This window comes from Podarcis pityusensis (genome assembly GCF_964106645.2).
Source record: "Podarcis pityusensis genome assembly, chromosome: 8".
Classification (NCBI taxonomy): Eukaryota; Metazoa; Chordata; class Lepidosauria; order Squamata; family Lacertidae; genus Podarcis; species Podarcis pityusensis.
Window position 1 is genome coordinate 38374273 of NC_138033.1, and position 24782 is coordinate 38399054.

General features: G+C 46.9%; 2 protein-coding genes and 1 long non-coding RNA gene across 6 annotated transcripts in view; 2 read left to right on the forward strand and 1 right to left on the reverse strand.

Annotated features, from left to right (window-relative positions):
* Positions 1-17405, forward strand: LCAT (lecithin-cholesterol acyltransferase). 4 transcript variants are annotated; one of them, XR_013989547.1, is made up of 8 exons: positions 4999-5218; positions 6732-6798; positions 9331-9487; positions 10338-10453; positions 11979-12074; positions 13124-13348; positions 14110-16498; positions 16794-17405. XR_013989547.1 is itself a non-coding variant. In XM_081016560.1 (7 exons), exons 1-7 carry the CDS (start codon positions 5132-5134, stop codon positions 14709-14711), a joined length of 1350 nt encoding a protein of 449 aa, XP_080872686.1. In that variant the 5' UTR covers positions 4999-5131; the 3' UTR covers positions 14712-17405. The 4 variants fall into 4 exon arrangements, 3 of the variants coding, with proteins under 3 accessions (XP_080872688.1, XP_080872687.1, XP_080872686.1); XM_081016560.1 differs by having other exon boundaries at positions 14110-17405; XM_081016562.1 differs by lacking the exons at positions 4999-5218; positions 6732-6798 and adding an exon at positions 1-339 and having other exon boundaries at positions 14110-17405.
* Positions 9493-24782, reverse strand: part of LOC308483031 — a 16291-nt gene continuing 1001 nt past the window's right edge. The window contains exon 2 of the long non-coding RNA XR_013989548.1: positions 9493-9723. This is a non-coding gene — a long non-coding RNA (uncharacterized lncRNA). The remainder of the gene's footprint in view (positions 9724-24782) is intronic.
* Positions 24454-24782, forward strand: part of MATCAP1 (microtubule associated tyrosine carboxypeptidase 1) — a 9224-nt gene continuing 8895 nt past the window's right edge. Inside the window, exon 1 of the mRNA XM_081016559.1 lies at positions 24454-24600. The gene's annotated coding sequence lies outside the window, so the exon portion shown is untranslated. The remainder of the gene's footprint in view (positions 24601-24782) is intronic.

The following is a 24782-nucleotide window of genomic DNA, read 5'->3' on the forward strand; positions in this document are numbered from 1 at the left end:
AGAGGTGGTTCCTCACGGCCTGAGCTTTTGTGGACAAAAGTCCCCTTCACCAGACCCACAAAGTGCTGTTCTCAGTTACTGGCTGTACAAATACGCACATTGTTCTAGAAAGGGAAAGCATGAAAATAGTGGGGGCAGGAGGCCATGAAAGGCGAGAGGCTTGTGAATTCATAGCCATTTGGCCTCACACTTTACCATTCTCTCTCTCTCATCCTCCCCTGCCTCAGCCATATTTACTCTTTTAAGTCTGAGATGCCATGAGACAGAACTCTGTTTTATTTTTTACCGGAGGACAGATAAATTGGAAAGCTGCGTTAACCTGGGGTTACAAAACTGAAGGTAAAGGCTGGTGTCAGCTTATCAGAGTCCCCCCTCTCCATGCTAGAGCCCTGGGGTGGGGGGGTGAGGACGGTAGCCTTGGCAGAGACCCTGGCCAAGCTTTTCTCTCGTCAGATTCAGAGCCCTTCTCTTGACTGCCACATTTCTCCAGCTTATGCTGGCTGGGGGGGGGGGTGTCTCAAGGTGCTGAGCACTTTCAGGCTCAGGAGTTGATTTGGCTTCCCCGGTGGTTCTCAGTGCCTGCCTGGCTAACTCCTTCCAGCCCTAGAGGCCAAGCAGCTCCTCTCCTCTGGCACAGAGACCACACTGGCAGCTGTTGGTCTTCAGGGGCTGCTTTTAGTCAGGCCAGGCTGAGCCTTCTCATCCCAACACCTGTTTTATGTAAGGCTTAAGTCCTGCAACATCCAGGCATCTTCACCTGCTCCAAGACGGCACATCCTGGAAGTCACAACCCTGCTGGGACTTAACCCGTTTTGCTGAAATGGTGCCCCTCCAACTAATCTGCTCTTGGAAACAGATGGATCAGAGCAGAGAGACCTGCAGGGGTTCATGGGTGGTGGGTGCTCTGAGTAGGGACCTAGGAAGGGCACAGAAATTCCCCATCCCTGATTCACCTTCATAACCTTCCAAGAAACAACAAAGGTGGCAAATGCCCTCCAGTATCTGATATTTAGAGCTTTGCTGCTTCTGGGCATGAAGTAATGATGCTAGTTTAGTTTCTATTCAGGTCCTGTTTTTCTGTTAAAAGGAATCAAAGCAGCTTGCAATAACAATATAAAAATAATGAAAACAGCCACTCTCCACTCCATATCGGTAGAGAAGAATCTGCAAATGGCTGGCCAAAGGCAACAATGGGAAAGAACAAATGTCAGGAGGCACCACATTTGCCTATTATATAAACTCTTGCCAGTCTTGGCAAGCCTAAGTTTCACAAGGGCTGGCCAGGTCTCACCAGTGCCCCTGACCCACACAGTTGCTGGAGGGGAGGCAGTGAGGCACATGCAGTCTAAGAGAGGTGTGCCAAAAGCCATCGCAAAGTTGCCAAATACGTTTGGGGCATGTACAAATTTTGCAAGCTGAGCAATCCTTTGCAGCCAGGCTGCAAGGGGTCTCCAATCAGTCAGGCTGGGGAAGGTACTTTGCCTAAGGCCTCCTTGTCAAAGAGTACCATGCTGGGTTCAGTGCTTCGACTCTGTATGAGGCATCTGCACAAGCTGACATATAGCCAAAGTTAATACAATTATCTGAGATTCTGTAACCTGCAGAATAAAGTGGTAAGGTCACTACATTCCCTATACAGAGAGAGCCCAGAGTGGGACACAACTTTGGCTGCTTTGCATCCAGTTGTGTACTTTGCTCAGAGGTCAGTTTCTCTCTTTGTATTTCGCAGCATGTTAAACAGCCATGGTAAGGGCAGTCAGTAAGTTGACTTACAGACTGTGTAGGGGGGCAAGTGGGGGGTGGGGGAGAGATGTGTGCTTGCTTTGAGAAGCGGCCCCATCAAGGGCACATACACTTCACTCAAGGGCACATACACCACTTAATTTTTATGAAGCTTTGAAGCCATTTGCTGATAATACCAACAGTTCCTGCTTCATGCTCACACCAGTTGGTGCTACCTAGCATGCACTGGGCTCTGCTATTATGTTCCACTGAATTTCCACTGATACAAAAAGTGCCACTGATTTTTTGATGTGGTATACCTTTCTTTTGGGACGCGGGTGGCGCTGTGGGTTAAACCACAGAGCCTAGGACTTCCCGATCAGAAGGTCGGTGGTTCGAATCCCCATGACGGGGTGAGCTCCCATTGCTCGGTCCCTGCTCCTGCCAACCTAGCAGTTCGAAAGCACGTCAAAGTGCAAGTAGATAAATATTTTATTTTATTTTTAAATATTTATTAAAGTTTCAAGAAATACAAAAAAAGAAAAAGAAAAAGAAAAATATACAAAGTACAAAATATAGCAAAAAATAGAGAATAAAAAAGAAACATACAAAATAAAACAGTTAAAAAAAAACATTGATTTTCCAAACCTATCTTCCCTTCTCTTATTTCCCCGGACCTCCTCATACCTCCCTTCTTTGTATTCCAGTTCAGTTTGTTAGTTCAGCAAATCCTTACCATTAAACTTTTACCCAATTGTTAACCTTTTTTTTTTTTTCATATCTCTTAGAGCATTACAGCTAAAAACCTCTTAGTTTCTATCCAACATCCTTCTAAAATTCCTTAATTTTGCAATATTTCTGTAAATAGTCTTTAAATTTCTTCCAGTCTTCTTTCACCGATTCTTCTCCCTGGTCTCGGATTCTACCGGTCATTTCCGCCAATTCCATGTAGTCAATCACCATCTGCCATTCTTCCAAAGTGGGTAGATCTTGTGTCTTCCAATACTTTGCGATGAGTATTCTTGCTGCTGTTGTAGCATACATAAAAAAGGTTCTGTCCTTCTTTAGCACCAGTTGGCCGACAATGCCCAAAAGAAAGGCCTCTGGTTTCTTCAGAAAGGTATATTTAAATACCTTTTTCAGTTCATTATATATCATTTCCCAGAAAGCCTTAATCTTTGGGCACGTCCACCAAAGGTGAAAGAATGTACCTTCAGTTTCTTTACATTTCCAACATTTATTATCGGGCAAATGATAAATTTTTGCAAGCTTGACTGGGGTCATGTACCACCTATATATCATTTTCATAATATTCTCTCTTAAGGCATTACATGCCGTAAACTTCATACCTGTGGTCCATAACTGTTCCCAGTCAGCCATCGTTATGTTATGTCCAACATCTTGTGCCCATTTAATCATAGCAGATTTCACCGTTTCATCCTGAGTATTCCATTTCAACAGCAAGTTATACATTCTTGACAAGTTTTTAGTTTTGGGTTCTAACAATTCTGTTTCTAATTTTGACTTTTCCACCTGGAAGCCTATTTTCTTATCCAAATTATATGCCTCCATTATCTGATAATAATGAAGCCAATCTCTCACTTTATTTTTTAGTTTTTCAAAACTCTGCAATCTCAATTTATCTCCTTCTTGCTCCAAAATTTCCCAGTATGTTGGCCATTTGGCCTCCATATTGAGCCTTTTCAGAGCTTTTGCTTCCATTGGTGACAGCCACCTTGGGGTTTTATTTTCCAATAAATCTTTATATCTTATCCAAACATTAAACAATGCTTTCCTAACAATATGGTTTTTGAATGCTTTGTGTGCTTTGACCTTATCATACCATAAGTATGCATGCCATCCAAATACATTGTTAAAACCTTCTAGATCCAAAATGTCTGTATTTTCAAGAAGTAGCCATTCTTTCAGCCAGCAAAAAGCTGCTGATTCATAATAAAGTTTAAAGTCTGGCAGGGCAAATCCACCTCTTTCCTTGGCATCAGTTAATATCTTAAATTTTCTTCTGGGCTTCTTGCCCTGCCAGACAAATCTAGAAATATCTCTCTGCCACTTCTTGAAACAGTCCATCTTATCTACAATTTGTAGTGTCTGAAACAAAAACAACATTCTAGGCAATACATTCATCTTTATCACAGCAATACGGCCCAGCAGTGAGAGTTTCAAATTTGACCAAATTTCTAAATCTTTTTTCACTTCAGTCCAACATTTTTCGTAATTATCTTTAAATAAATTCCCATTTTTGGCTGTCATATTAATCCCCAGGTATTTCACTTTCTTTACCACATTCAATCCTGTCTCATTCTGAAACCTCTCTCTTTCAATCAGTGTTAAATTTTTCTCTAAAACCTTAGTTTTTAGCTTGTTCAATTTAAAACCTGCCACCTGACCAAATTCTTGAATTAATTCTAAAACTCTTTTAGTGCTAGGTTCTGGCTCCTGTAACGTCAATACTAGGTCATCTGCAAATGCTCTCAGTTTGTACTGTTTAGCTCCGACCTGTATGCCCTTAACCAACCGGTCCTAAAGTGCAAGTAGATAAATAGGTAACACTCAGGAGGGGAGGTAAACGGTGTTTCCGTGCGCTGCTCTGGTTCGCCAGAAGCGGCTTAGTCATGCTGGCCACATGACCCAGAAGCTGTACGCAGGCTCCCTCGGCCAATAAAGTGAAATGAGCGCCACAACCCCAGAGTCGACGGCTGGACCTAATGGTCAGGGGTCCCTTTACCTTAACCTTTATATCTTTCTTTGTTTTCTGAGCCAGAAAGTGGTTATACATTGGTGTGGAGCAGATACTTGCAGCTGATTGCCCTGAACTGCCACAGTATGCATAAGCTTCCTGCAAACAGAAGTCCCATTTTTGGTTGGCTTTTAGCCTGCAGACAAACAGTGAGGAATGCAAAGCTTTTAGAAGGGGTCTTGCTGAAAGCTGCATTTGTGGCTCCAAGCTGTAGTCATATGGACAGGAATCTCTGGCATCAGATGGTTTTGATTACTCCGGAAATGTCAATCAGTCAGTAAGATTTCCTCCTTACTTGAGGGTAGCTTTTTCAAATTCCAGCGCCAACCAAACCCCTTTGGGTGCCCTTTGATTGAGAACAAGGCCTTCAATACTGGGAGGACAAGTCACGTCTCCTCTCCCACCCATTCCTGGAACAGTTGGGGAAAAGAGGCCCAGGCAGCCCAATGGGGCTGCTCTATGCACAGAATCTGCTAATGATTTCCCCACATCCCGCCCTCTCACCCTCCCTCCTACAAATACTGTGCTCCAGCAGAAAGGCTGCTGCTTTCTAGACCAGAGGCAGTGGCTGGAGGGACAGAGCAGAGTCCAGAATGGGGAGCTCAGCTGGGGCTGCAGTTGTCCTTTTTCTTGTCCTCTGGCAACCAGCAGATGCCTTCTGGCTTTTCAACGTGCTCTTCCCACCCAGTACCACCCCAGAAGCAGCTCTCTCCAACAACACTCCCCCTGTGGTGCTTGGTAAGTTGGCATGGGGCACATGACAAGGGGGGCAGTGGCAGTCCTGAGGCTGGGGAGGCCAGCTCCCCACTGCAGGCAAAGTGTTGGCATGGTGGGAGGCGTCAGTGGGATAGTTGAGGGTGGTCATTTGTGAACAGCCAGCTGATCAGTGTTGGGCAGGCAGGTGTGAGGTTTGAGAAGAGTCTGTGTTGGGTTGCTTTGGCTGCTTGGCTGCAGTAGTGCCCCTTCCCCTGAGACGTGGATGGCTGAAAAGATGCTAGTCAAATCAGATGGATCTGTAGGGTCTGATTAAGCTCACAGCTAGGATAGTTCAGGGCCTGACATGCTCAGCTGGGATACCTAGAAGCGGATGTGGGCAGTGCTGGGCTGCTGGCCTTTTCTGTGGTACGCATTGGTATGCAAATAGGTCTGAGATAAAGGTGAAGATTGGTGGAACGGTGATCAAAGTGATGTCACAGAACCACTGGTGGGATTCCCAGGACTAGAGGAGAGCCATGCTATTCTTTCCCTTGGAGGAGTACCTTGGAGGAAAGGGCATGTGGGGGACACTTTCCCAGAGGAAAGGCTGCAAGCTCTCCTCTGTCCTCCCAGCATTTGACTGCACCTTGCCTGACACTCCTGTAAGATGCTTGAAGAAGAAGAAGAAGAAGGGGAGGAGGAGGAGGAGGAGGAGGAGGAGGAGTTTGGATTTGATATCCCACTTTATCACTACCCGAAGGAGTCTCAAAGCGGCTAACGTTCTCCTTTCCCTTCCTCCCCCACAACAAACACTCTGTGAGGTGAGTGGGGCTGAGAAACTTCAAAGAAGAGTGACTAGAAGAAGAAGAGTCACCCAGCAGCTGCATGTGGAGGAGCGGAGACGCGAACCCGGTTCACCAGATTACGAGTCTACCGCTCTTAACCACTACACCACACAGGCCAGTAACCTCTCCATGAGTCCTGCATTGCCCTGCTTCTCCCTCATTGCCCCACATGAAGGAGGCCTTGGCAAGAGCGCGTGGGGCTGGATGAGATGGTCCATCTCATCTGATTGTGCCTGGAGGCAGATCTATCCCGTTTGCATCTAAAATGAAAGCTACAAGGTCACCTTGTAGCAACCCATTGACATGCATGCTTAGCAGGGTGATGGTCAACCTGGGAATAAACTCTGTTGGTTCATCCAGCTGCCTGAGCCCCCTAACTGAGCTGAAGTGTAGCTGCTGGGTCTTGCTTAGAGGGAGGCAGTGTGTCTTGCCTGGCATCTCCTCCTTCTTGGCCTCCAAGTTAATCAAGCACAAACTCCTAAATGTGTCTGATTCCCCTTTCTGAGAGGTGCAGCATTGTCATGCTTAGATAGACCAGGGAGAGCTGAGCAGAAGGACATCCTGGGATGGCAAGTTCCTTTCTGTCCATAGGTTGGGGTGGGAGACTGTAGAGCGGATTGCAGTGCTTCATCTTGGGTAGAGGGTGGGACTTAGGAAGGGAATTCTTATTTTATTTTTGCTGGTGGCTCTCTCCCTCTCCCCCGCTGCAGAAAAATCAGCACTTCCATAATGCAAGAGTTAAAGGCAGAGGACCTCCTCTGTCCTGTGTTGAATCTGGTGAGCTACCTTTGACTCCTGGCCCAAAAGTGGCCTCTCCATCCCATGTATGTGCACACCCACCCACCCACACCCTGGGAATCTCCTCCTGTCTCCGTCCCTTTTGATCCTGCCTGGAATAATCTTGCACAGTATTTTGTCCCACTGAATGGCCTTGACCGGACTTTGTTTTGTTTGCCTGGCGCTCTGAAAAAATGGTCTCTTTGGCCAGAGAGCAAAAGTGATCTAAGTTGGTTCCTGTTTTCCTAGGAAAGGATGAGAAAAAAGGACAAGCACCAGGAGGTGTCTTTAAAGCATTCCCCACCCCCAGTCTCATCACCAGCGTCCTGCCATAAAGAGGGTTTGACAGGGCCAGGGCTGTGGGATTCAACCCAGCCTTTCCTATATAGCCTTACATACAAATTTAATGCAACTTTTATCATTTTAACTTGTATTCTGTATTTTGTTGCATTACTTTCTACTTTCCCCCTCTGAGGGCAATTCCCTCCTCCATTCTGAACCTAACCCCAGGGCCCTGACAGAATCTTCCTCCCAGATCTGATGCTCTTAACTTACAGGGAGCTTTGTTACATTTGGGGACAGTAAAAATAGCACTCCACACCTACAGCTCAAAGTGGTACAGTCTTCTCTGTTGCACGTGTTGGTGGAGAACATTACTCAAAGTGGCAGAAGCCTGGACTGCACTACTTCTAGCTTCAGGTAGGAGTGTTTGCTAGGCCAAAGGCCAAAGGCAGCAACATCCGTCCCATGGTGTGGGCCATGACAATGCTGCCCCCATCCTTTGTGGCTTGAGAGTTTCATTGTGTGCAGGCTTTTCACATATATGTGTGGGAGCTTTCAAAAATATGACACCACCCCCATATGCCCTTAAAGTGGTACAGTATGGAATATGACCATCTTGTTCCGTCTGACATGTGGACAGCAGGTTCTGAGACTCCAACTGGATGGCAGGTTCATTAAGGACAAGCATGGGCAAAATCACATTATTGCAACCCCCAGAGGTAAGGGACTCCAGATCCCACCAGAGCACCTGTTTCAGAGCATCTGTGGGAAGACCTTGCCAGGAGTCTAAAACACAAAGCAGCTCCCTTGGACTGAAATCTCACTCTGCCCTTTGGCAGAATCCACTAGGAGACTCTGTGGAAGCCACTCTTGGAGGAAGACAGGCATTCTGGCCATGTGGGATCAACAGGTATCTTTTTTACATTAAGGGGGCACAGGACCCCCAAGCACACAAACAGGAGTGATTCCTCATGCCTTGCTTTTTGCAATAAGCACGTCGTCTCACAGGGTAACCTGTGGAAAGACTTACCAGACTAAAGCATTCAACTAATGCTCAGGCAGGCTCTTCTTCACCTGTATTTGCTACTTACTCCAGGTTGTACGGTCCTTCAAGACCACTTGGCAGGGCTGCAGCTGCTGGGAATATCCTTATGTGTTAAGTTTTGAAAAGAAATTTGGTGGGATTTTATCATATATACAACAAATACATACACACAGGACAAGGTACAGCACAAAATGTGGCTTCCCTAATAGTCTTAAGTACTCAACGATTTAAGTCTCTTCCAGATATGCTGAGCTTTTTTGTAGTTGCACTATTATTTTTGTTGTATTGCTTTGTTTAACTTACTTAAAAACATATTTTTTGCCATAGCAAAAAAAAAGTTTTGAAAATAAATAAAAACAATTAAAATCAGTAAACAAGCTGATCTCAAGGCGCAGGCTGGCCACAGGAGGTGACAGAAACTTCCTCAGACCTCAAAGCAAGTGGCTTCAGGCCTGCTTTGTGCTTCCAGGACCCAGCATGGAGGCAAACTCGAGAATCCCCCTGTCCCAGTCAAAGGCACAGGCCAGAGGCTGAGATTCAGAAGGAATAAAGCAAAGGCTGGGAGGGGCTGGGAACCACCACCATCCTCTTTCCTTGTGGCATTTCCAAGATACCTGAGTGGCATGAGTATCCTATAGGCATCGCACCTACCGCAAGATCCTAACAAAAAGACTCTCAACGGTGTCTTGCTTTTGTTGGGTGCTTTACAGCAGAAGGTGGCCAAACCATTATACCCCCAGAAGCTGTGAGCTGCAACTTGCATAGCCCCTGAGCCTTGGCCGCACTAGCTGGGGTTGAAGAGTGTTGTAGTCCACAACATCTAGAAGGCGCATAATTGGCTAACAAGGACAGGAGCGCCTAGCAAGAAACTCTCCTCACCACACAGGCAAATGGCTGTACATTTTTGCTAGGAAAATGGTTGCCACCTTGTTTTGGTGGCCTAGCTCCTGTTCCCAAGGTATAGACAGGTGAAGCTTTGCCCACCATTTATATCCATGATGGGGAAAGCTTCATCAGTTCTAAATTCCCATGCTCCAAGAGCAGGGCCTCTAGAAAATATAGCAACCTCCCATCCCACCCCGCTCACATTCTTTCGTTGCTACAAAAGAACTGCAATCTCTCCAGGACTTTTAGTCCATTTCACAGGTGGCTTTAGATGCACCACTAAGGCAGGCTACCACTCCTCTTTCTCTGGTCCCTTTCAGTGCCTGGTTGCCTGGGAAACCAACTAGAGGCCAAACTGGACAAGCCGGATGTGGTGAACTGGATGTGCTACCGCCAGACAGATGACTTCTTCACCATCTGGCTGAACCTCAACATGTTCCTGCCTCTTGGGGTTGACTGTTGGATTGACAATACCAAGTACGTCACTGGCTGAAGCCACTTTATAGCTTGTTATTCTGTGACTCCCTCACGTGAGGAGGGTCTGCGAAAACTGAGCCAAAACAGGGTGAGGGACGCTTCATCCATGGTGGAAGCCAGAAGTATGTAGAAGTACAAAGTAGCACAGGAAGGGGACGGGGACCTGGTGTGCTGTCATTGGGCTCCAACTCTCTTCCATCCCAGCAGCCAGCATGGCCAATGATGGAGACTGTAGTCTGTTGGTTGCAAGAAAAAAAATAGGTATAAAAAGAGTATTCCTGGATGCCAAGATCCCAACCTGGGGCAAATACTCATCAATGAGAAAACCACAGTCAATATTTAAAATCACAACACCAAGTAAAGTGTAAAAATATACACTGTTAGACCTTTAAAATATGGGCCCTTGTGAGTTCCCTCTTGTCCTAGCATAGGAAAGACCACATGTTTGGTAAGTTAAAAACTGGTTTACTTTCAAACTCTTCAAAGGTCAGGTTCATGTGCTTTTCTATACATCAGTCAGAAAAGTTGCGCAGGCAGTAAAACTTGGCTGTTACAAAGTGGTAAAAGTTATTTGTATAGGAACTCAAGAGTTGCTTGTGAGAGCCATGCCATCTGAGCTCGGAGCAACCAGCTCAGACCTCCTCACATGTTGAACTTCTCAGGTAGACTGAAAGGAACAAAGGTTTGATCCTCTCGTCCCTTCCAAGGTGAGCTAGGTTGGCAGGACATAGTAATCATCACGATTTATTTATTTTAAAGTATTTTCTATGACATTTTAATAGCCAGGAATGAAAATCCCAGCATGGTGGTTGTGTTTTGCTTTGCACCTGAATCTGCTTTCTGCCCACAGAGTGATCTACAACAGGACAACTCGGAGGGTGTCCAATGCCCCTGGAGTCCAAATCAGAGTCCCTGGGTTTGGCAAAACCCACACAGTGGAATACCTGGACAGGAGCAAACTGGCTGGTAGGAGGCATTGCTACCTGCAAATCAGTCATCTCTCTGGTGAAGGAAGGAAGTTTGCTGCTTCAGTCTGCTTGGAGTCGTCTTGAGCCATGGGCATAGCCAAGGGGTGGAAGGAGGGGCCGCTGCCCCCATCAATAAAAATCAATAAAAATACATAGCAAACTGAGGTTCTGCACCCCTAATGAAAGGCTTGCCCCCCAACAAAAATCCTGGCTACACCCATGCCTTGAGCATTGCTAAAGAGAGACTTTTCCACAATGGGATTAAAATGAGGGCCCTACATGGCATGTCATAGAGAGCTGCCTTATCTAGCAGCAAGACCCATTTCCAAGATGCTTCTGCAGTGCTTGCTAGTAAACAGGGAGCCTTGGGAAGCAAAGGTGGTTTTTCCTCCCCACCCCCCAAACTTTGGTTAGGGTCATCTTCCTTGCAATATCCTCCCCTGGTTGATTCTTGTCCAATTTTGTTCCGGGATTAGTAGCAAACAGATCTTGCTCCTCTTCCCCCTTGGAGTGGCGGGCACTTCACGCCACTTCCTCACTTTCTTTTTACTTTCTTTTTACTTTTTTAAAGTAAAATGCATAGAAAACAATTAGTGAAAATCAGTAATTACCACCCCCAGCAATGACTGGGAACAGACTTATTACTGAGTGAATGAAACGTGCCCATTTCTGACTCAAATCTACTTCGGAAGTGACATGGGGAAGTTGTTTCTGAGCTAGAGTGCAGGGGCTGACTTATGGTAGGTTTGTGGTGGGTTTTTAGGGGGCATCTGATAGCTGGGAAAGGCTTCTCTTCTCCTTGCTCATGATCTTTTGTGACTTTCCCTCATTCCTCTTCTTCAGAAAAAGGTATTCTGTGTGTGCCACTTTCAGTTTGTAATGTAGGCAGTGTTTTTCTCCCAGGGGGTATTCAAGCATACACAGTACCAGCACCTCTTCTTCTTTTGTTAAAAAGTGTGCCACTTACTGTAACAACTTCACAGTGAATACCGGCACCTGTGTTTCTGGAAAAAAAGCACTGAATGTAGGCATGCAAGAAAGAGGACCTTCCAGAAATTTTTGATGCACCACCCACTCTGCCCAACCATTTCCCACTGTCCAGAATTTCCTTTTTGTAGGCGTTTACCAGAATACAAGAATCTTTAGCTAGGAAAAAACATGTATGTTTAGTGTTTTATTATGGTTTCCCTACTTTCTTGAAAATATTTTTTTAAAAGGGTGCAATTTCTGCCTTTTCCTGCTTCAACAATAAAAAGCTGCTCACTCTACACCTTGGGAAGTGGATATTGTGCCCATACCTGAGGTACCAGTGGGTTTTTTCAGTCGGCGGGATGGGGGGGAGCTATATATTGAGGAGTTGGCATCCTTACTCCTGCCTCCTAATGTGCTGGACCCAATGAGGCTTGGAGCAACCCAGAGAGCCATCAGAGCAGGAAGTGGTCCCCTCCAACAGGTCACCTACCCAGCCTTCCTCCCCTTGCCCCCCCTCCTGTTAACCTCTTCCTCTCTCCTCCTACCTCCAGGGTACATGCACACACTGGTGCAGCACCTGGTCAACAATGGCTATGTGCGAGACCAAACCGTGCGCGCCGCCCCCTATGACTGGAGGATTGGGCCCGGTAAGTACAAATGGATAACTAGGGAGGGGGCTGTGAGGAGGACTCAGCGGGTGTGCCAAGGGCTGGGAAGCAGGAATGCTTTCCCCTGAAGCATAATGTTTGACAGACTATTGAATTTTAATATTTTGTTGGAAGCCGCCCAGAGTGGCTGGGGAAACCCAGCCAGATGGGCGGGGTATAAATAAATTAGTATTATTGTCATTGTTATTATTAGCAACCGTGGAATGACGATGAGGTCAAGGCAAGGAGAGAGGGGTGAAAGCAGCCCTCTTGAGTGGGGGGAGTTTAAATGCCCCCCCCCAACACACACACCTGTTGCTGTGTGGCTAAGGCAGCTTTTGGGGAAACAGTACGGAAGGAAAGCGCAACTATTACCTTCCTTCGCCATCGTAACAGCCCTGGTGCAAATCCCACCTCCCATGGCTGATTTTTTAAAAAAACAGAATCTTAGAATTGTAGAGTTGGAAGGGACCACAAAGGTCATCCAGTCCAATGTAGGAATCTTTTTGCCCAACGTGGGGCTTGAACCCACAACCCTGAGATGAAGAGTCCCATGCTCTACCAACTGGAAGTATGTAATGAGGTCTGGTTGTACATCCCACCTCCTCTGGCCGCTCAGCAGAGCGGAGGCTGCCTCAGGTTTGAGTGTCGGAGTCTCCGCAATCTGCTTGGAACATACAAGAAAACAATATCTGGTGCTTCTGAAGCACCAGGCTTCCCTGACTAGTGGTCAGAGTTTGCAGACAGGAGAGCGTGGCTTCTGGAGGACCTGAGCCTCTGCAGCACCTCATTTTAAAAACACACTGTTCAAGTCACACACCTGGCAAGGACTCGCGAGGAGGCCTTGCCAAATCTCCACCTCTGACCTTCTGTGCATGCAGAATAGCTCGGGTTCAGTCCCCCATGGCAGTGTTTCCAAATAGGGCTGGGAAAAGATGCATCCCAGCCCCATCTGCTGCAACACCGTGGGGCAGCCTGGATGGCCACTGGGGGGGCCAGCAAGGCCATGTGGCTGGCCGGATCCAGCAACCCCAACTATGTCTCCACAGATCAGCAAGAGGAATACTTCTGCGACCTGCGCAGCCTTGTGGAGGAAATGCGTAAGGCCTACCAGAAGCCTGTCTTCCTCATTGGACACAGCCTGGGAAACCTCAACATCCTCTATTTCCTCCTCCAGCAGTCCCAGGCCTGGAAAAGCCAGAACATCCGGGGCTTCATCTCTCTGGGGGCTCCTTGGGGGGGAGCAGTGAAGCCCATAAGGGTCCTGGCCTCAGGTGAGTTGCTTGCCAGCAGGTGAGGTGGGCCGGAATATCTGGTCCCTCCAGACTAAAAAAAAAGGCTGCGTGCACCTCTTACTTGGGTGACCTCCCCTCCTCTTCCACTGTCTGGGGTTGCTGTCAGGCCCCTTGAGGCTCAGGGATGGGGGGTGGGGCTATCAAAATGGGGGTGGAGCTTAAATGCACTTTTAAAAAACAAAAATCCTCTCAGGCCTCTAGCACAGATTTACTGTCTTTTATTGCCTCCTGCTAAACTAATCTAGACATGAGTCTCTCGGGGGGCGGGGTGCATCTCCCACTCTTTTTATTATTGCTGCTAAAAAAATGGAGATGGTTCTCTTTGCATTGTGTTGGGATTTCTCAGTGTTTTCCATAAAACTCAGTTGAGCTTTAAAGATGCAGAATGTACACAGCCGTAGTCTCTTTTTCCTGCTGTTTTCCAGATGTGTGCTGTTCAACTCCAATATACTTTGTTTATTGTGTGGTATGAAACATAAAAAGACTAAAGCTATGTACGCACTATACCTTTAAAGCACATTTTAAGCTCCTTCTTTCCCTCAGAGAATCCTGGGCTCTGTAGTTTGCCCCTCACAGAGTTACAATCCTCAGCAACTTTAACAAACTACAATGCCCAGAATTCTTTGAAGTGGGAAACATGATCTGAATGTGCATTCAAGTCCATTTCCTGAGCTTTCTGGGAGATTGGTTGGAGGTCTGTGCCAGTACTGCAGTTGATACCAAGCTGGTCTGCATTTCAGGTGATGAGCAGGGAATCCCCATTATGTCCAGCATCAAATTGCGTGAGGAGAAGCGCATGACCACAGCCAGCCCCTGGATGTTCCCAGACACAATAGCTTGGCCCGAGACCCATGCCTTCGTCTCTACCCCCTCCTACAACTACACCTACCGGGACTACCAACGCCTCTTCACTGACATTAACTTTGAGGATGGCTGGTACATGTGGAACGACACCAAGGACCTGCTGAAGGGGCTGCCTGCCCCAGGGGTCGAGGTGTATTGCATCTATGGCACAGGTTTCCCCACTGCGGAAACCTACATTTACAACGACCGCTTCCCCTACGAGGACCCCATTGACTTTGTGTATGGGGATGGGGATAACAGCGTTAGCCGCCGCAGCCTAGAGCTCTGCAAGCGATGGCATGGCCAGCAGGAACAGAAGGTGCACGTGGTGGAGATGCCTGGCGTGGAGCATCTCAACATGATCTTTGACAACCGCACCCTCAACTACATCAACGAAATCCTGCTGGGAAACTTTGAGAAAGCCACAGCAGCAGAAGATGAAGAAGCAGGGAAAGGAGGAAGAGGCTTCTCAGAGACCCAACACAAACAGGAGAAATGAAGGCCCTGCACTGAGGAGATTGGGGCCAGTTTATGCCTCCTGCATAGACAGGAAGCAGGATGACTCATGAGTGCCCCCCACCCCCCAAAGTCTACAGTGTTATGTGCAACACAGCTGCATGCAGAGGTGCCTTGCAGGATCCTGCCTCCCCGCTTGCTCTGAGAGGGAAAGACTCCTCCAAATTGCTCCTGCCAACAGCTGCCTGGCAAATTTCCATCGCTGGTGTGATTGTTGGGGCCGCTGAGAGTTCATGTTCCCCCAGCATGCTTTCAGTTAGGTAGGCAGGTGAACTAGCCCAGAGCTTTATTTACTCAATGCAAAAAGATCAAGGAGTCCTGGGACACCTTGAAGACCAACACATTTTATTATGGCATATGCCTTCCTGGGCTGCAGCCCCTTCATCGTATGCATGGAGTTGTGGGTATATCTAAACACATCGTCAGACACATATTAAACACAAGAAGTATAGGCTGTATCAATTGTATTAAAACTTAACAGGGCACACGAGAAGGGTGGCAGCCAGAAGAAGAGGATGATGAGCTGATGCCAACATGTAAAGGCTGTGCCCAACAGTGGCTTCTGGCTTTGACTGCATCTTCCAGAAAGGGGTGGCAGCAGGAGGAGAGGAGAAAAATCCTCCCCATCTCCTCCAACTGCCCCCCCTCCAGAAGACTAAAGACAAAGCCGGAAGCCGCAGTTTTACACAGTCTTTTACACAGTCTTTATATCAGCTTTGGGCTTCTCTCATTCTCTGGTTGCCACCCCTTTCTGGCCTTGGCTCCCCAGTGTTGGCTGTGGGGCAGATGGAGGGCAACTGCCCAGGTGCCCTCACCTCTCGCTGCACTGCCCAACATGATGGTGATGAGGACATCCCTCTTCTTAGAGGATGTCCCTATGCTCTGCAGAACTTGGCCGGCTTCAAGGCCCCTGCCCTGGGCAGCCTCAGCACCCTGATCCCATAGACAAGCTGCATGCCATCAGCAACATGCTTAACACACCCATGGCCACAGCCACTTCTGCCTGCAGTTTTCTCACTGGTCTGCCCTTCCTAAAAGGAAGGGAAGGCCGTGTCTAGGTATCCCAAGCCCCCCGGCCAAGCTGCCCAGCCGGCCTCCCAATTTATGGCCTGTAGTTATGCAGGGTTAATCCTGGAGTGACCCTAGGCTCACCTGTCCAGGTAAGGTAGATCACCAGGTGAGGAAAAGGGGTGTGGGAGGTTATATGAAGGCAGGGATAATTGTTATAAAGAGAAGGCAGGATTCATTTTAACTAACTCTGTAATCCTGATAATTTCCAAGAGAGAGCCCAATCACATTAGTGAGATAGGGTAGAACAGCACACTGCCCACGAGTGGAAAATATCTCTCCTTTATTACTTGGCAAGTTGCACAGCTAAGTTCTGCTGCAGTAAACAGGTTCTAGCCTAGGACTCATTGAAATGGGAAAGGAGACAAGCTAAAGCTGAACTTGCCCAGTTGGATTTATCTGATGTGTGGTGAATGCGGGGGCTAGGGGCCGGGTCCTTCCACTCTCCATCTCCCAAGCCAACACTGCTTCCAGGAGGGTGCTGTTGGGGAAGGAAGAAAACCCCCATGGATGCTAAAAGTTTTAAGACAACTTTCACACACACAGAGAATAGTCCCCCCAAAGTGCTCCCAAATATAAAGCCCTCTCACTTGAAATATTTTCCCACACTCTTGGTTCTCTCTTTGGTAACACCCCTGAATAATTTTAGTCCTCTGTTCCAATTCTGTATGGGAATAATAAATGCTGTACTGACCTATGCAGGTGTTATGTACTGAGTTGAATAGGATCCAAACTGCAGCAGTCTGATTGGTCCTAGAACAATGCAGCAGTATGATTGGTTGGCAGGAACCACCCAATCATGCTCCAGATATAAGTGAATCCACAACCTGATTGGCTTACAGTAGAATTCCAGAATTAGCCAATCATGTGCAGCCCATTGTGTAAATAATGTATATAAAGCAGATACTTTGAGGGGACTTTCATTCATTCCTCCTTACCACTATGAGCTGAATAAAGAGCATGAAATCACTTTGCGACTCTGAGTATATTTCAGCAGGGCTGTTGAAAGGATTTCTGAGATAATGTATGTGAAAGCTCTATGAATGTATTTTGTTTTTTCCTGTCTCATGCCTGACACTGGGGATTTGGGGATGGCACAATTATTTGTCTTTAATTTAAAGAGGAGAAATGATTTTGGAATGATCATGTCACAGGCATTTTGATTTTATTTTTTAAAAAATTGTTTTGTGTTGCTTGGTGCTGATTTTTATCCTTTCCTTTCTGTGCTTGCTCTGCTTGGTTGCTTCATGTCAGTCAGTCTTTAGGATTCACAGCAGAAACCTATGCATACTTACTCAGAAGTCCATTTCACTATGTTCAGTTGGGCTTACTCACAGGTAAGTGTGCATAGGATTGCAGACTTAGCTGCATTCCCAGGGTCTCGGTAATCTCAAGATTGAGTATTGGATGTACCTTATCTCTGTCTGTACATATGTTAATGTGTGTACACTGCAAAGCATCAGCAATGCAAAGGTGGTCATTTTGCATACTAAGCTACAATGGCTGGTTTTGAACCATATATTGTAAGACAAATGTTTTTTCCGACTATAGCTATTACAAATTTTATTTCATTTCATTTATCTGTTTGAGATAAAGGTATTGTACATTATCCCTTCCCTTGCACATTTTTTCCTCACAACAATCTGGTGACGTGGGTTAGGTTGAGAGGTTGCAAGTGGCTCAAAGTGACCTTGTGAACTTTACAAAGAAGCTGGAATTTGAACCTGATACCTGAGTGTGTTGCTGTGTGCAATGGGTAGGCAGGGAGGGGAAAATGCTGAGTTTGCACAATGTTCCTTGATGTTTGAACTGGAATGCTAAAAGCAGGTAAACTCAAGTTCCAGCGGGAACAAAACACTACAACTTGATTTTTGTGGACTTCATTGTGTGTGGACTGCAGAGTTGTGTTTAAAAGTCCAGAGCCTCCAAGTGTCCCTATTTTCCAGGGACGTCCCTGATTTAGAGAAGCCGTTCCGGTTTCTGATTTGATCCCGGAATGCCCCACTTTTCCTTAGGATGTTCCTGTTTTCATTGGATAAATGTTGGAGGGTATGGAGTTATCCAACCCCCAAGCCGTCTGAAGACAATCCTGTATAGGGAAGTATTTTTTAAAAGTTTAATATTTTATTATGTTTTTATATATGTTTAAAGCTGCCCAGAGTGGCTGGGGCAATCCAGTAAGACGTGTGAGCTATAAATAGTAAAATTATCATTATGGAATGGGGCATCCCTATTTTCATTGGAGAAATGTTGGAGGGTATGAAAGTCTGGTTTTGTACTTTTTTTCAGATAAAACCAAATTTCTTCCACACCATCACCTTTGTGGGGGTAGGGATGGGATGCCAATTCAAGGTTCACCTCAGGTGCCAAAATCTCTTGGGCCAGCACTGTTCCAAAGCATTACTGCTTCCGATTGTGAAGTTAAAGTATAGCAACCATTGCTAGTAGCCATTAATAGCCTTCTCCTTCGTTGTCTGATAATCTTTTAAAGCCATACAAATAGTTAATATACTGCGGTGTCCAGACCAGACTAGGGCACAGGTGTCCAGGGTTCAAACCGCCTCTTGGCTATAAAGCTCAATGGGTGACCTTGGACCAGGTTTCGAGCTCTCAGCCTAGCCTACCTCTTGTGAGGATAATTTAGTTCTTGTGAGGATAATTTAGAGAGGGGAATTGCACCTTGTACACCACTTTGTGTTCCTCAGAGAAAAGGTTGAGGTTTCATGTGATAATACAGTAAAACACCAAGAAATGCCTCTAGGAGCACAAGCATGTTTTTAAAAAGATGCCTTGAGGTGGCGAATGTGGGTGAGCTCCCAGGCAGATAAAGGAGGTAGTTCCAGAATACAATGAAGCCCACAAACTCCAACATTTAAAATAACATCCAAACCACTGGAACTGATAAAATACAATGACCAAACGATGGACCACTAGCCATTCAACACCTGGGCAAACAGGTGAGTTTTAGGAGGTGCCAGAAACTGGACCAGAGTCATGTCCTGCCTTATTTCCTTCATTTCGCCAAAGGGGTGCAAAGTTGGGAGGATTTGGGGGAACTCTAAGGGGAGCCTAGATGCAGCTGCCTAAGCCTCCTGCTTGAGGGTAAATGCAGGGGTGGGTCAGGGGCTTGGCAGCCGCCTGAAGTTGCCAAGTGGTGACATGGGCCTGGCAGAGAGAGCATGCCTGGAGCCCGGAGCCCACTGGGTCCAGTCCTTGGCCAGGCTCCTTGAAATGTGTGGCTGATGGGCATCTAATCTGCAAGGAGGATGGAGAAGGAAGAGGTCCTGGCTTGCATTTGGAGAGCTTCCTCTTATTTCTTTGTTACTCTTTCTCTTCCCACATCTACAATATTCACTGCTGGCTGAGGTCATGAAAGCTGTAATACAGCTCTTCCTGGGAGGCTCCTCAGGTGGGTGAATGGGACAGACACCCCCCCCTTTTGCGGTGGCTGCCCTCCTGCTGTGAATCCTTGCAAAAGAGAAATATCCAGTTGCATAGATAGAAAGTGAATATTGGCAGAGAAAATATTGGATAGAAAGTGAATATTGGCAGGAGCCAACATGAAATCTTTTCTATAGGTGAAACTCGAAAAATAAAATAAAAGCTGAATGGAGGGCTCCAACTCCTTTTAAAAGTTCCAATAGGAAAGGAATAAAAGATGACAAAGGAGGACCCTGGAGGTTAAATTACCCTTGCCTTGATGAACATTGCTGCTAAAGAAATTACGGGCGTGCAGCTGGTGAAAAAATGGCAGGGAGGAAGAGACTTTGTTTCTTTTTTCTCTTATACTTTACTAAAGGACCACAACTTACCTGCCACTAGAGAGAGGAAATAAATTTAAGCACAGGGTGTTAGAACTGATGGCATTATGTCAGAAGGAATACGTAATTCTGGAACTGCATTGGAAAGAAACTGTCTGGGTGAAGGAGGAGGAGGGGAAGGGGCTGTGTTTATGCTTTTCTGTTTCAATAAGGGATTTACTCACCTCCTCCCAGAACAATAAAGAATTCAAAATAAAGGCCACAGGTTTGAGCAGGTAGAGGTGATAGCGTTCTTGAAAACAAGAAAGTCTTGGACTTGGTTTGAAAGGGAAAACTGAAAATCAGCAGAGCAATGTAGATTGGGGGGGGGGCTAACTCAGTGTTTTGAAGGAAGTTTGGTTTAACCCCCCCCCAACTCCCCCATGCGGGCTGGTTTCATTGACACTGTTTGCAGGAGGAGAATGCTTTCTGTTCATTCTGCCAGATGGTTGTCCTTGGAAATAATGGATGGTGAAGTGCAAATGCTGTGGTAAAAATATGGATTTCGACAACAACATAGTTCTGGAGAAGAAATGGCGAAAGGAGAACAATGATGGAAACAATGCATCCAGATTTACATACAAGCAAGATGAAAAGAAAGAAAGAATACAGAGACAACAAGTAATGATTTAAGGTAGAGTGGCAAGGGGCAGAGTAACCTCATTTGTTTTGTTTTATTCTGTTTGGGTTTTTTTAAAGGAATTGACAAATAGACAGCTGAGGGAGATGGGGTAAGGGAGGACAAAAATGTAAATTAAAAATAATTTTGGATTTAAGATTAGATTCCATCAGAAATGGAATGTGAATTGAAATTGTTATGGTAAAATCTGGGTGCGAGGCTGCTCTGCCACCCAGCTCGTCGGACTAAGTCCGCGGGTCCCTGCGGAGGAAAATGAGCTCAGCCGGAAACAGGAGCAAGCTGCAGAAGATCCAAGTTTATTGCGCAACAGGTTCAAGGCGAGATTGAACAGCGAGGAAGGGGTGACATGAACTTTTAAAACTTCCCTCCATGTCCCAGAATACAGTGCAAAATACATCACGGTTACATCATGAATACATTAGGAATAGGTTGGGTTACACAGATTACATCATGAATACATTAAGAAGAGGTTGGGTTACACAGGATTAACATAAGGAGGAGGGAGGGGGGAATATGCAGAGCTGGAGATATGCGCAGATAAGTACATCCTGAGTACCAGTGATGAGAAGACAATGGTCCAAGTATGCATAGTCTGCCACCTGGCATTGCCCGGAGGAAAGGCTTGGCAGAGTGATTTGACAGGATTAGGGTCTTCCTGAGAGTACGTGACACCTCGCTTGAGGGATTATGGAGGACAGGGGAGGTGTCATGGAGTCCTAGAGAAACTGAGCCGATTGGCACCAAAAGCAAGAAAATCGGTGTTACGGTTGATTTTCTATGAATTTTATAGATTTTAGTCCCTTTTGACATTGACAATTGGACTCGGAAATAAATGGATATATTGTAGCAAAGAAGAAGGTGAAGAAGACATGCCCCACCTTCCGTATCAAAATAAATAATGTAATATTAAAGCAGTAAATAGGGGACAGAAGGAGCACATTGACGATGGAGAGTGGGAGGTCAACTTAATGGAAAAAATGTTTTAAATCTGATGTAATTAGGTACTGATTTGTAAAAAATTTGGAAAATTAATAAAAAAAAAATTTGGAAAAAAAGAGTTCTATTTCCCAAAGAAATCCATTCCCCAAAGGCGTAATACAAAGGTCATATTATATCACAAAAAGAGGAAATTTGAGCCCCTGACCTGTCAAAGTGTCTCTTTCACCTCTGGGGCCAACATGAGTGTATCTCTTTGCTATTACAATTAGTGTCTGTTCACATATTTATGAGTAGAAAGCCCTCTTTAGGTCTTTTGTTAGGTCTAGTATTGCCCATTGGCAGTTTGCTGGAAAGGTCAAGTATGTGCTGTCACACTCAGGGGATTGTGGCTGCCCCTTATCTGACCACCACAGCCACTCAGGACTACTTTGTATATGTCCCTGGGATCCTTGTTTTGGCTTTCATTTACAATCAAACCATTTTATTCAAACATTTACAGTGTTTCTCATTCCTAAAAGAGAGTTTATAGGCCTTAATTAATAACATTATTAATTATGTGGGGGGTTACTGGGATGGGTTATTGGTTTATATTTTGTTCCTGTTGTCATTCATTTTGTGGTTTTATATTGCATTTTTATGTAGTCAGTGCCCTGAGATCTGTGGATTAAGGGTAGTATACACCTTTAAGAAATACATTTAATAATACTAACTTCCACAAGGTGCGTGTCTCTGCTTTTCCCCATGCTGTTTGATGGATGAGATATCGGCAAGCTGTTCTGCAGAGCTGAGCCTGCTACTTACACCGTTTTTCCTATAGAGGCTGCTGTTTCCTACGGGGATTTAAAATTTAAAGGACAACTGGCATTTTATCAGTAGCGCTTTCTTTCATAGTATGGGACTGTTTGTGCTTCTGTATCCTTGTAAACATGCACTTATCCACATGTGTTATATTCATGACACAGGGTTAATGAATGCCTGCCTTAATCATTCTATGGCTTGGATTGCTGTAAACAGTTTCAATGAGTGTGTGTGTGTGTGTGTGTGTGTGCGCGCGCGCACGCACGCATGTGTATGAGACAATGCAGTATAAAAATAATTTTATGAATGAATGAAGTGTCCCTCTCTTTTTCTCTCCCTTTCAGCCCACAGAGTGCCTGGAAGACCCTGAGGGCAAGCAGGTCCTCCCAACACCCTCTCCTTCCCAGGTCCCCCCACAAGGGAAGGTGGCAGCTAACACCAAAGCCCCCCAGAGGAGAAGAGGGCAGCTTCCACCAGGAGCACCCCCACAAGAGAAGGAGCAGCTCTCATATCACCTCAATAGAAAGGGCAGCCCCCAAACCTTCCTCAAACCAAGATAAGGGAGCAGCCTGCTCCCACTCCCTCCAACCCAAGATAGGGGGCAGCTCCCACCCTTTCTGCAGGAGAAGTGGCCACCCCACCCAACCCTTCCAAACCTTTCTTATCCCAAGAGTGGGGCAGCACCACCCCAGTCTGTCTGTGAGCACTTAGAAAAGGATGCTGTGATTACTAAGACCCAGGATGGGTTTCTCAAAGACAAGTCATGCCAGACAAATCTTGTTTCTTTTTTTGACGGAGTTACAAGCTTGGTGGATCAGGGGAATGCTGTGGACGTAGTGTATCTTGATTTCAGTCTATCTTAGTTCCTCCCTGGCAGGGCCTTGCATATTGAGGAGCATTCCTTCACATTAGCTGCCACCTGCCTAAGCCCAACTTGGCCACTTCACCTACTGCCTGTGGGAAGGAGGCTGATGGAACACTAGCAGCATACCAGCCTCACTCCTGAGTCTCCCAACTGTGCATCTCTGCCAGAGGTCTGAGCTGCTGCCTGCAGGCAACACAGCCTTCTCTACCCCTCCTCAGGTGGCGTGGAGGAGGGGGCCTTTCCACAGTCAGCCCCAGGCCACTCAGCTCCTATACATGGAAATTGGGGGGGACGGGACACTGGCCTCTGACAGCAAATGCTTTGGGAGCTGACTCTACAGGCAAGTCTGCTGTTTTACCCTATTTATTTATTTATTTATTTATTTATTTATTGATTGAATTTCTATGCCATTCTTCCTCTGAGGATCTCAGGACAGTTTACAATATAAAAACACAAAAATACATAACATAAATACATAATAAAATGGCAAACGTTTGTTAAAATTAGCTGTAAAAGCTAATTTTTAAGAGAACACACTGCCAAACATTTGTGATATGTTAAATTCCCAGTCAGCTGGGGCAGCCCCTGTTTTGCACCTGGGGTCAGGCCTTTGCAGGGACTAATTCTGAAAGGGTGTGAGGGAATTAGTTCTTTCTGTATTTAGATTTGCTGTTGAAATTGCACTTCAACGCAGACAGAAAAAACAGCTTATGGCTGTGCTTTAGGGCAAAACCTGATCCAAAACCATGACAGTTTAAAATTACACGGTGGAATGACCTGCAATGGCAGAAGTGAAAGCAGCTTGTTGTTGCTATTTATTGCGGCAGCTTAATGCCGCCGCCCCCCTCCCGCAGATCCGCTGAGCAGCGCCTGGGTCTAATCCCCGCCAGCCGACCCTTCCAGCCTTGGCAAGGAAGGCACCAGAGAGCGCAGGCGCACTGAGGCAATGCAGAAGAGATCTGGACCATTACCTGCCCTGTCCCAGGCAGACAGAAGAAGCAAGCCTTTGTGCCCTCCGCGCCCGCTTGAAGAAAGCCGAGTTGATTAAGCGCCTGGGTTTCAATGGGTCAGTGGATTAAACGGCCTATTTATCTATTCATTTAAAATGTTTAAAGTTGGCGCATCACCCCTGAACACATTTTATTTTTTAAAAAATACCCAGCCATGAAACGCTCCCAAAAAGGAAAGAAGCGAAACGAGGCGTTGGAGTGGGAGGAAGACGGACGGGGCCCCGGGACACTCCACCCCACCCCACCCACCCCACGGGCCGGCAGCTGCTGGGAGTCAAAGGCGCATCGATGCCATCAGGTGATGCGCGCAATTGGAGAGGGCTTTCGGGTCCCCGGGGAGGGGCAGAGCGCGCTTACCCGCCCCTTGCGACACACCCAAGGCTTTCCCCCAAGCGCTGCCCTGGGCGGCCCTCCAAGGGCTTCCCGCAGTCTCGAGGGGAGGGGAGAGGGCAGCGCCTGCAGCCCCAGCCCGGTTCGGCTTCCGAAGGGCGGCGGACTCCTCCTGGTCCGGAGCGGGAGCCGCGCTGGCGCCGCCGCTTCTTCGGGGGTCGCTGGAGCCCGCCTGCCCGGGGAGGGGTCTGGCTGCGCGGGCGCGCCTCCCTCCGCAGCGCCACTGAGCATGCTCGGAGCCCTTGTCTGTCGGTCTGTCTCTCCCCACCCCCGTCGCCGTCCGCCCCGCAGACCCTCCCGCGCTTCCTCCGCCGCACCGACCAAGCGGGCCGAGGAGGAGGAGGAGGAGGGAGCGCAGCCGGGTAGGTACCGGGGCGGCTACGGTGAGGTGGAGGAAGGGAACCCCCGGCGGGCGGGATCTCTGGCGACGGGGCGGGGTTCCCAAGGACAAAAGGCGGCTCGGGAGCTCGCTTTCCTTGGATAGCTGCGGGCCCACAAAGAGATCCCCTGCAAAAAAGTCCCGGGGAGCCTCAGAGGGACGAAC